The 11,830-nt window shown below is 50.8% G+C and overlaps 1 protein-coding gene across 1 annotated transcript in view; it reads right to left on the reverse strand.

Annotated features, from left to right (window-relative positions):
• Siglec15 (sialic acid binding Ig like lectin 15) overlaps positions 1-10,359 on the reverse strand; it is a 13,462-nt gene extending 3,103 nt beyond the window's left edge. The window contains exons 1-4 of the mRNA XM_021215111.1: positions 10,308-10,359; positions 2,331-2,390; positions 1,594-1,977; positions 560-931 (exon numbers count right to left, since the gene is read on the reverse strand). Coding sequence (XP_021070770.1) covers positions 560-931; positions 1,594-1,977; positions 2,331-2,390; positions 10,308-10,359 — 868 coding nt within the window. The remainder of the gene's footprint in view (positions 1-559; positions 932-1,593; positions 1,978-2,330; positions 2,391-10,307) is intronic.
• Between the last annotated feature and the right edge of the window lie 1,471 nt (positions 10,360-11,830).

Below are 11,830 nucleotides of genomic sequence, written 5' to 3' on the forward strand. Positions count from 1 at the left end.
TTTATGATTTCCAAGCTCCTGTGTCCTGAAGGTTTTTTTTTTTTTTTTTTTTTTTTTTTTTTCTGAGCCCTCCTAACTTACTAAGACCTCAGAATTGCAGGATATCCCCCTTCCCTGTCTCCTGAAATTTCTGCCTTCTGCAGTACCCCAGGAGAAGGAGATCTGCAGACCCACCCAGCCTCTTACCGGTTGGCAGGGAACCACATCTGAGCATCTTTGTGTTCCCAGCGTCATAGTTCATAACCTCAGGACCTCAAGATGCTAGTTAAAAAGTAAGGGAGAAGCCGGAGGCCCGACCTTTATAGGATACTGATTTGTGGCGTGGTAGTTAGTAAAAGAAGTGTTCTAGAGCTGACAGGAGTGTGTCTCTGTGTGACTTTGCAGAGCCTCCGTTTCCTAGCTGGAAGAGCTCAATCTCATGGGCTCCAGGCAGAGAGAAGGAACTGAGCTGATGCAGGTTCAGAAAGGATGTTCTGATGTTCCAGGTCAGGTGGACCAGCAGAAAGGGGAAGGAGCCTTCTTCCCCCCCCTCACCCACCCAGATCTGGGATGCACCCACCTAGTCGGCTTCGGGTGGCACGCGCACCCAGAATGCCAAGCAGCAGCAAGGCCTTGAGGCCCAGCGCGCCCAGCAGGAGCGCCAGGGTCGAGGCTCCGGGGGCGCCATGGAAGCGGAACAGGTAAACGCTGGCCTCGGCGCGGCCCAGGCTATTGGCTGCCGTGCACGTGTAGCGGCCGTCGCGGGTCAGCGCGGGCAACTCGGCGGTCACCTGGTAGCCGTGACCCTGGCCCTGCAGGGCAGCCGAGCTGTTGCCCAGGGCGGGGCCCGACCAGGCGAGGGCAGGCGGGGGCTCCCCCTCGGCGGTGCAGAGCGCGCGGAAGGCGTGCGCGGGGCCGGGCAGCACCGAGATGTTGACGATCCGAGGCGCAGCTACGGGGGGAAGAAGGTCAGCGTGGGTCACTCTGCAGAGCACAAAGCTCGCAGGAGTGTGAGAGCCGACGGTTTGGTTAAGCAAGGGGTAGCACCACCCTGGCCCGCTCCCTGCTAAGCTGGAGGGAGGAGGTAAGGGAGTGCCCAGAGCTGGGCTCCTGGGTCCTTTTGCAGCGATGGCCTTAGCAAGTGATTTCTCTTCTCTGCCTCAGTTTCTCCATGTGAAAAACGGCAATCACAATTGCTCTCGTTTTATGGGCTCATTGAGTTTTGCAAACTCGTGTGTTGCTTGGACAGCAGGGCTTGCAGTTGGTGCCCACTAAAGGGTCACAACGTAGGGTGGGGCCATTTGCAGCACAGTGCTCTGGGGACCAGTGATGTACGGGGTGGGGTGAGGTGGGGATGAGAAATCCTTCAGTGCAGGTGGCGCACTTTCTACGGTCTTTAGAATTACTGATTGCTTGTTTTTCAATCCTCCCTTGCCAACTACGGTGTTTACGAGCATCTGGACACCACCCACTAGTCCCAGGCGGACCATTTCTAGGACCCGACTTTTCCATTTCTACCAAGTTCTCAGAGGCCTCCCTAGCATCCAGTACGCTCTCGGGACAGGAATGTGGGAAAGTTGGGCCCCACACCCCTCAGCCGCCAGCCCGCCTCACCAGTCACGCGCAGCCGGACCCCGTGGCGGCTCTCATAGCGATCGTGGGCGTCGCCGGTGAACTCCACGCGGCAGAAGTAGCGGCCGCTGTCCGCCAGGGCGAGGCGCTCGACGCGCAGGGACAGGTCGTTGCGGCGCGGGTTGCCCAGCAGGCGGAAGCGGCCGTGCAGGCTCAGCGCCGTCTGGCACAGCTCGCTGCCCGGCGCCGCGGTGCAGCGGAACACCTGCGGGCCCGCGTACGGCTCGCCCGAGCGCCAGATGGCGGTCAGCGGCCCGTCGTAGTGGCGGTGCGGGTGCGTGAAGGTGCAGGGCAGCACCGCCGCGTCGCCAGCCTCTGCGCTCACCTCGGCGGGCACCTGCATGGACCAGCGCTGCGCTGGGGCACCTGCCGGCCAGAGACACATGAGACTTAAGCCTGGGGGGACCCGGTCCTTGATCTCTGGGGGCATTTCCACTTCACTCGACTCCTGGAGGCAGGGATGCGAACACTAGGACTCAGACAACACTTAGTTCCTTTCTGATGGAATTCCACTTTCTGACTTTAGAAGCATTTCCCTAGCTGTGCTCCACCATGACTAAAAGGAAGGAGGTTGGACTAGAAAGCCCTCAGACACTTCCTTGGACAGTTTGTTTCATCCTGGCGTGTGACCTAGTGACCCATACTACCCATCAAAAAGAGTTTCTGAGATGCTATGGTATCCCGTATTACAAGATCCCTAAGGTGATAAAATCACTCACTGTGCACCTCTGTGTTGAGCATATCCCCTGAAGCGTCTCTTCTAGTTTTCACAAGGGATCCTAGAGACAAATGTAGATATCCTCTTTTACACGTTAATACACCAAGGCACAGAAAAGTTAAATAACTGAAGTCACTGCGAGGTTGAGGCAAAGTCCATGTTCCACTCAGCCCTGCCTGGACCCACAGCCTGCATTAGAGCGCCCTAAAGGCAAGAAGCTGTGATTCACCGGAAGGCGCTAACAGTCTTTATTTGTAGATGAGAAACCCAGACCCTAGGAGGGACAGTGCTTTGAAGCACATCTGTAGAGTTGGTAGGAACAAGTTCCTTTAGAATCAGAGCCAGCCCAAGTGAGCTGCGTCCTGGCTGGCTGCTTAAAAGGCCAGTGTTGAGGCAGAGAAAGACCCTCGTGGTGGGTACATTAACGCGGTGGATACTCTGTGCGTGTGCACACTGTATTGTGCCTCAAGACCAGTGGTTCTCAGCCTTCCTAATACTGCGACCCTTTAATACAGTTCCTCATGTTGTGATCCCAAACATAAAATCATTTTTGTTGCTACTTCATTAGTGTAATTTTGTTATGGTTGTGAATCATGACATAAATATCTGATATGCAGATGGTCTTGGGAAACGGTCAATCAATCTCCCACCAAAGGGCGTGTGGCCCACAGGTTGAGAACCTCTGCTCCAGCCTCACTTTCCCTGTCACCTGGCGAACCACGTTCTTCAGAATGTGGAGCCAAGGGTTGTGGAAGCTGAGCCCCGCTTCCAGTTCACCCAGTGCTGGCAAACCACTGGGCTCTGTGTTGCTGTGTCTATAGAGGAGTTCAGCCTCAGGAGGTTATGCCAGGAGGTTATGCCCAAGAGGAGGCAGGCGGTAGAGCCTGCCCAGCCAGTGCCCTGGGGCACAGTGCACAAAAGGGACCTTTACAGGGAATAATCGGGCTTGTATTATACAGAGTCCCTTTATTTATACCATGTCACCATGCCATCTGTCTTGAAAGCACCCATCTGTCCTGAAAGCACCCAAGAGGAGAAAGACAGGGCAGAGAGTGTTATAGATGTGTACATGAAGGCCAACATCCAGGCAAGTAGGAAAGAGAAAAGCCAGTTCTTCCTGATGCTAAGTCCAGTGCTCTGTGTGGTCAGTGAGCCTCAATGACTTCTTGGGTTGGAATGCCCTCAAGCCACCGCTGCTAGCCCACCTCCTGTGGAGCCCATACACCTGTGGGTGACAGGAGTCTCCTGCACAGAACCACCCCGGAACTGCCACTGCTTTTGGGAACACATACAGGTCCCAGCTGCCGCTTGCAGAAGCTCATTATGGCGGGTTCTCGGACTCATTGCCTTTCCCTGATGGGAGAGGATGGCTCACCTGCCCCTCCCCCCTTTCCCTTCCATTCAAGTCCTGCCCCAGGTGGCCCTAGTGTGCTGCACCTGCAGAGTGCAGGGAGTTCTTGTGCACCTTGGGTGCGGATGCTGAATGTCCAATGGGATCCTGCTGTGGGCACAGAGCCGGAAGACCATCGAGTTAAACCACAGTTCCTATTTCACACGGCCCGTTCTTAGGCTTAATCTCTTTTTGCTCTGGACAAGTTGAACTACGTGCTTGAATTCAAGTGGAGGGCTGGACATTTATCCTTAGTAAGAACTTGTTTGGCTGCCTTTTAAATGTGAGAAACTTGTGTGAGGATTGTGCTGATCCTGTCAGAACTTCTAGCTGAAGAAAGTTTCCTCAGGTCTGTCTGTCTGACAACGTAGCTCAAACTGGCCTGGAATTCACTGTAAATTCCGATCTGATTTAAATTGATGTCATTCTTTTGCTGTAGTCTCTTGAGTACTATATTACAGGCATAAATCGCCATGCACACCTGATTTTGTTTGTCGTTGTTTTTGGATTGAGGGTCTCACTATGTGGTTCAAACAAGCCTTGAACTTGCAATCTTTCTGCCTCAGCTTCATAACAGCTGGGATTTGAGTGTGCATCCTCAGCCCCTACCTCAGTTTTCCTGTTCTTCCTACTCTCTGTGACCTTAGACTTGAACTTTGCATCTTGCAAGCTCACGGAGTCAGGCACGGATTGCCCACACATTGTCTGCTATGGTGCATTCATCAGTTCTGCGAACATTTATTGGATACTTCCGCACGCTGCGCCAGGTGCTGGGATATGAGCTGTGGGGACAAAGATGAACAGGGTCCACTATCATCGAGCTGGAGAAAGATCAGTGAACATGTAATTATGCTGCGCTCTGCCAGGTGCTCTGATGAAAGATACAGACAATATTGCCTTTGTCTGAACATGGTCACCAGCCTGCTTTCACTTGCCAGATCTCTCCTATTCAACCTCTGTTATCTGATGGATCACCCTTGCCAGAATAGTCTCTGAGCACCCAGCCTAGCTCTGGCATCTCTCCCCTGTACCCTGGGATGACAGGGGGTTAGGCTTTCAGAAGGATGGGGGCTGGTGGAAAGAGTTGCGGGAATTGGATATAGCAGGGAGGGGTTGTAGAGTCCAACACAGAGGAGGTGTATGTGTGTAGAGTCCAGAGAATGAATTCCACGAAGACTTGGGCTTATCAGTCTGTGCACGGGGAGCAGGGAGCTACACTGTAAGGTATTATTAGGAGTTCAAGGCCAGTTTTATCTACATAGGGCTTTGTTTTGTTTTGTTTGTTTGTTTGCTTGCTTGCTTTTGGTTTTTCGAGACAGGGTTTCTCTGTGTAGCCCTGGCTGTCCTGGAACTCACTCTATGGACCAGGCTGGCCTCGAACTCAGAAATCTGCCTGCCTCTGCCTCCCAAGTGCTGAGATTAAAGGCGCGTGCCACCACTGCTCGGCTCTACATAGGGAGTTAAAGATACCTGGGACCCTGTCTCGAAAAACCTGGCAAAGGCAAACATGAAGCCGGGCTGTCAGAGGGGGAGAGAACAGATGATGGGCTGTGGAGGCCAGACTGCTGAAGAATGGGAGTTGTTGGGAATTACTCTCTATCTTATTTAAAACACACAACAGCCCCATGAGATGTCGCCAATGGCCTGTTTTAGAGAGGGGGGAACTGAGGGCTTGGAAGGCCCAAGCGACTTCTCAAAGTCAGTTGGTGACTGACCAGTAGCAGAACCACAGCTTGCTCCTGGCTGGCTCTGCCTCCCTTATTTATATTCTTACCACCCCACCCCCACCCCCATCTCCCCTATACCCTCCATACCCCCCCCCCACTGTGCTCAGTTGCTTAAGAACAGGTACAAAATATTCTTTTGTTTCCCCATGGAAGAAAACTTCTGTTCACTTGATTAAACAAAAGTAAAAGAAGCTGCATAGAAAGTTTAAACTTCAGAGACAAGGCATTTAGTTTTGTTTTTTAAAAGGCTGCAGTAGCTGATACAGTATCTCCTCGCTATTTCTCCAGCCTCTGTAAACTACACGATACATTCAGAAGCTCACACAGGTTTGCAATGCTTCTCCACTAGCTCTTCACCTGCTCATTGCCCTGCATGCCTGCAGCTAGTGAGAGTAACATTTAAGGTTTTCGATGAAAAAGCCCCCAAAGGGGGAGAGGGCTTGCAAGAAAAAAAAATTTTGTCCTGAAGTTTGGGGGAAATTCCCCTAGTTACCCACTCTTTGATGAACTCCGAAATACCACAGCCATGTCAAAAGTAGTCAGAGGAGGCCAGGATCCCAGGTAGGCCTGCCGTGAGGGCTCTGCTGCCAGCAGAGGCATGCTGGTGACATGTCACTTCGGTTGGCTTTGCCAGGAGAAAATGGTAATAGAGGCTTAACTTAGTCACTCTAAGATCAGGCAGCATGCCTCTGTGAATTCCTCCCAGATCTCAATCCTGCTGTGAAATATTCTAAAGTGTGTTCTAAATTGGATGGTGCAGGTAGAGATGCCTCGAGGAGCCTAAGGGGACACTGAGACCCTTTATTCTGAGGCTCTGCCTTAGAGCTCCCATTAGCAGATACAGTGCTTCCTGTACACATGCTGAGTGGGTTCAAAAGAGAGAGAGATGTTCTGTCTTAGGCAGAATCCTCAGGGCCACTCTGGGGACTCTAGGCAGAAGGCGAGAAGTCCTTAGCAGGTATTGACCAGAGAACAAAGACATTTGCTTTGGCAGAGCTCCTAGCTCCTGGCATCTGGTAGCATTTACCATCACCTCTGGCAGCCTGTGAGAGCCTGCTAAAAAGTGTCAGGGATGATTCCCTGACTGGGACTGTGGCCCTTTCTGTGGGGTCTCTCCTGTGTGTCTTGTGTCTGGAAGCATCCAGGGGTCAATGAGAAGCCCACATCCTTACTGCCCAAAGTATCTGCCTCCAGAGCTGGGCCACCAGGGATGGTGGGACCACGCTGCCTTGGTACAGCGGAGCCTAGGCGACCATTCCAGCTCTGGTAAGGAAAATATAAACTGAAACGTGAGAGAGTAGTTTCTCTTTCGAAGGCCATTCAAGGCAGCAAGGAAGGACAGCAGACATTCACTAAGCCGGGACGGAATCTTCAGAAACAATGAAATCCCAGAGCAGGAATGATATAGGAAAAAAAAAATATATCATTTACAGGAGGAAAACCATTGAACCATGACTCACCATGACATCATATCAGGCCGAGTGACAGGTGCTTCGTTAGAAGACAACCCGGGATGAAATGACCAACAGTGACATTACAGGGAGGAATAAACCCAGAGAGCCCTGACTCATCATGGCCCTGCGTCTGGCTGTGCCCTACACACAGATGGAACCTCATTGCCTTCAACGCTGTCTTGCTTCTATGGTCCCTTAGATGGAGCATCAGGAGCTCCAGCCCTGGCTTGGAATTGACTGTGGAAACTTAGGTGAGTCTCAGTGCCTGTTGGCTTGCTAGGTCCTCCATGAAAAACTATTTCTGAATGTTCACACAAGTGACCAAGTCTAAAATTCTGGCTGTCTGAGTGTACCAGTTCTTCCTGCCACGATGCCATTCCTCCTGGGGACACATGGTGACTGCCTACCTTACATTATCTCTCCCCAACGTTCAAAAGTATGCTCCTAGTATTCAGTAGGCGGATGCAGGGAGATCTTAAATTCAGGGCCAGCCTAGGCTGCATAGTAAGACGTAGGCCAACCTGGATTATATAATAAGATTCTCAAACACTTAAAAATTTAAGAAAAAAAAAAAAACCCTCGGGGGTGGGGGATGGGTTCCCACATCCTCTAATCATGATGCAGCTGGGGAGAGTTTAACGCGCTATCCCAACGGTTCCCTGGAGAGGAAAGACAAGGGAACCCAGCCGCAGAAGGTGAGTTGAAACTGGACTGGATCAGAACTGGAAACCTTTGCTTTGTCCACAGCTGATCAAAGATTTCCGTGGTTCCCTCAGTGAGGAAGGAGGCAGAGATTCGCAGGGAGTCTGTGTTGACTGTCTGTGAGGTGCTGGGCACGGTCACACTGCTTCTCGGTGTGTGGTGGAGGAAGGAGAAGCATCATTCAAACTTCTTCTGATGTTTCTGTACGGTTCCGTTAAAGGTCTACCAGATGGTCCAGACAGGAAAGTGAACATCACCGTGTCACGTCAGGGCCAAAGAATGACACTTAAAAAAGATCAGCTTGGCTATGGTGGCGTTTATAGGACAGTTCTCTGTGATTTGAGGGTTGGACATAGAATGAGGCTAGGTGGGGAGTCACAGTGAACTGACTGTTCCTCCAGGAGGGATAGCATCATGTCTGTGAGAGCTGGAGACCATCAAAAGCTTGTGTGTATGTCCCTCCCCCAACTCCAGTGACTACATCTCCAGTGGACATGGCGTCAGCCTGAAGAGTCCGGTTATCTGTAAGGGACCATTTTCCTCAAAACCCCCTGGTCAGGATGCAGGGTGTTCTCAAGCATGGTTCCAGTGGTGCTCTCTTGGGCATTGTGGTACCCAGAGAGCCAGGTTTCCAGGGAGAAGCTACGTTCAACCTAGTCATCAAATGTCACTTACAGGTGGCAGGCCTAGCTGGGGCATGCTGCTGTTCATTGATCACCTTGTTCCACCTGGCTCTCCTGTTCTTCAGCCATTTTTGGTTTGACCTTGTAGGTGGCAGGATAGCTTGTCAGTGGAGAAAAGTTGAGAGGAGGGAGAAGAAGGAATTCTATCCTTTAATGATGTGCCTGGAAGGTTCCAGGATGGGTGAGTCTAAGGGATGTGACTAGAAGGCCTGGTTGCTATCCATCTCCCCTCAGGCCTCTCCTTTAGCCCGGTTTCTCCAGCCATGTGGGCATGACATGGCTGTGAATACAACCCAGGAGCTGATGGAGACACAGAGCCACAGGCTGGTCCTGTCCTGCATCTAGTGCCCTCCACAGGGTGTGTTCATGTAGCCGTCCTGCTCTGGTACCCAGGGTGGCCCTTGGTTCTGCTCCGCTTCCCTCCTCTACACAGGGCCTCCTCAGTTGAGCAGCCTCTCCCACAATGCTGGCTGGGAACAGGAAAGACCTACTCATTAAACTTTCCATTTCCCCCTGGCCTCGGTGATCTGAATGACAGGGGTTGGTTCTCTAGGGCTCATGAGAGTTGGACAACTGGCAGGCCCATGGCTGATGAACACCATGGCCAGCATTTGAAGTTTGCACCCCGATATCAATTTCATGTACTTGGCAATGCACAAAGCTGCCAGTCCATGTCGGGACGTGATTATTCCCTTAGATCCCACCCTCACAGCAAGGTGTCTCAGCCGGCTCACCTGGGGAAAAGACAGACTTGACTGACCCTCATCACTTATAGCACTTATACCACTGTATGATGATGGCACGGTATAAGTTGGAAGAAAGAGGGCTGGATACACACACACACACACACACACACACACACACACACACACACCAACGTTCATGTATCAGTTCTACCTGACCCCACCCCAGCAGAGTTGACTGACAGCTCAGAATGCTATGACCTCAGCATATGGCAACATGGTGGCCATGCAGGCACTGCTGAGCAGGATGTCCTAGGATGGGGCTGGCGAAAGGATAGCTTGGGAGAGAAGGGCTTCTGAGCTCTGTCTCTGCCATTTGTCCTCGACACTCTCATTGGCTCCGGGCATTGGCACCCCCTGAGGAGGTGGCTGGCAATGTTGGGTTCAGGGTCTTGCTGCCCGATTGGGATTCTGCAGGTCATGGATGGAGCCAAAGAGTTTGCATTTGAGAAGTACTGTTCCCCCGGGAAGAGTTCCCACCCACCCCACAGTGTTTGTGATGGCCGTTCCTGGTTGTCAGCCTGACTACATCGGGAATGAACCACAATCCAGAAATGGAGGGCACACCCGTGATCCAGAACTTGAGGCTGGAAGACACAGGCTTTCTCGCCAGCACATCTGTTGGAACCTACTTCTTCAGGATTCCAGCGTCTACAAGAAGTTCAGCTGAAACACCCAGGCTCGTGGGACTGAGCAACTGCTAGATTCTTGGACTTCCCATTCACAGCTGCCCATTTGTGGCTTAGTTGAACTGCAGACTATCAGTCATTCAAATACATTCTCTTAGTATAGAGAGACATTTCATAAGTTCTGTAACTCTAGAGAAAGAACCCTGAGTAATAACGGTGTTCCTGTTAGCAGGTTAGTGCAGCCTGTCTTTGGCCTGATTCCCCACACAGAACAATCCTCATGTTTGTTCCCACACACCCACAAGCTGTTCTCTTCTTGTCCCTGAGGCAGCTAGACGCCACCAACACCCAAAGTATGTCCAGAGCCTGCGCCACTTTCTTCGTCCCAGGGAGTTAATCCCCTCGCAGAAAAAGAAATAGTGGTGAATACTGAGGTTTGTGAAATCAGGGCCCTGCCTCGAGTCACTTGGAAACCTAAGACAAGGCCAAGATTTGGCTCCCTGCCCCTTGTCACCACAGCCCTGTAATCTGTAGCTTTTCTCCTGAACAGACCTGGAGGCCTGGAGGCAAACTCGGCTGCTGAGTTTTGAGGGTAGACCACCTAGTTAAGATTTGTTCTATTTGGCTCAGGATAAATAGGGGAAACTCACCCATCTGAAGCACACATGCCACGCAGGCCAGGAGTTGGAGGGACCCCTCCATGCTCTGATGCCTGCAGACCCAGCGGCCCTCTACCCAGCCGGGTCACCACAGAGCACCTTCTTAGTGTGCTGTGACAAAGGCAGGTGGGTGTGCTCTGTGCCAAGTCTGCAGGCCCACTGGACTCTAAGCAAGCTGGATGAGCTGGGCAATGCAGCCAAGTAGCCAGTGGTGTGAGTCGGCAGGACCCGTGCGCTTTAGTCATACGGGAGACAAACGGGGAAGCTCTGGTGTGAGTCTCCCAGGGAAGAGCAATGGAGCCAGGCCTGGCTCTTCCAGCCTCTCCTCCTCTTTCCTCTCACTTGTGAGATATATATATATATATATATATATATATATATATATATATATATATATATATATATATATATATAAAATGTAAGTATTACATGTAAGCACACTGTAGCTGTCTTCAGACACACTGGAAGACGGTGTCAGAGCTCTTAAGTTATAAGCCACCATGTGGTTGCTGGGATTTGAACTCAGGACCTTCAGAAGAGCAGTCAGTGCTCTTAACTGCTGAGCCATCTCTCCAGCCCTACTTTTTCCTCTTAAAAATATACTGTTTTCTGCAAACGAGTTGTCAAATGGTTAAGGACCCCGTCCAGGTAGTAACACGGTGCTACATCTACTCCAGTAGTGACAAGCATGACAGGCCAAAAGCCTGGATGCAGTCCCGAGGCAAAGAGTTTCACGGAAACTTAGTCTCCTGGAACTGTGGCATCCCATAGCATGTATGCTCCAATTTTGTCCTTGCAAATGGATCTGTGTGCTTCCTTTCAGTATTGTTTTGTTATAGGTGCCTCCAAACAATGACTTGCCAAATACCTAAGCAAAATTGAACTTTGCTTCCTGGCCTTCATCAATTCCCTAGGTAGTCCTTGAGCCAACCATGGGCTTTGAATTCAGTAAGAATGTTGCCTATTCAGTGACATTCAGAATTGCCTCTAGTATTCTAAGAGAGATAGTGAAAGAAATCAGGCTTTACTATCTACTACATAGAGTTAGAAATCTCAAGGTAAGTTTAGCAAAGTAAGTTTAGAATTCTTAGTATAGTTATGTATGGCAGACTACATAGTAGAAAGTCCCCCCACACTATCACTTAGAATAAAAGCCAAGTCACTCCCATATACAGGAATTTACAATGGTTTAGGAAGAAGGTCGGGCTGTGGTTTTAGAGTATTGCATTATTCAGGAGAAGGTTAGCTAGAACGGAACTCCCTAGTTAGAACCACGACTTGGGTGTGAAAGCCCTTGCCCGGGAGTGTAAAGACCTCACACCTGGCTTCTGAGAACATAGCTGACCTTAGATAGAGCTGACTTTGTCTCAGTTGTTTTATTGCCCAGTTCCTGCCAGTCTTTGTGTTTACTTTCCTCTGTTTTGTGTAAGAGTCATTAAGCATCCGGTAACCTCATTTGTACCTTGCCGATGTGTCACCTAACTTCCCTATTTTACTCTGTATAAAAGTTTGAT

This window comes from Mus pahari, chromosome 15 (assembly GCF_900095145.1).
Source record: "Mus pahari chromosome 15, PAHARI_EIJ_v1.1, whole genome shotgun sequence".
NCBI lineage: Eukaryota > Metazoa > Chordata > Mammalia > Rodentia > Muridae > Mus > Mus pahari.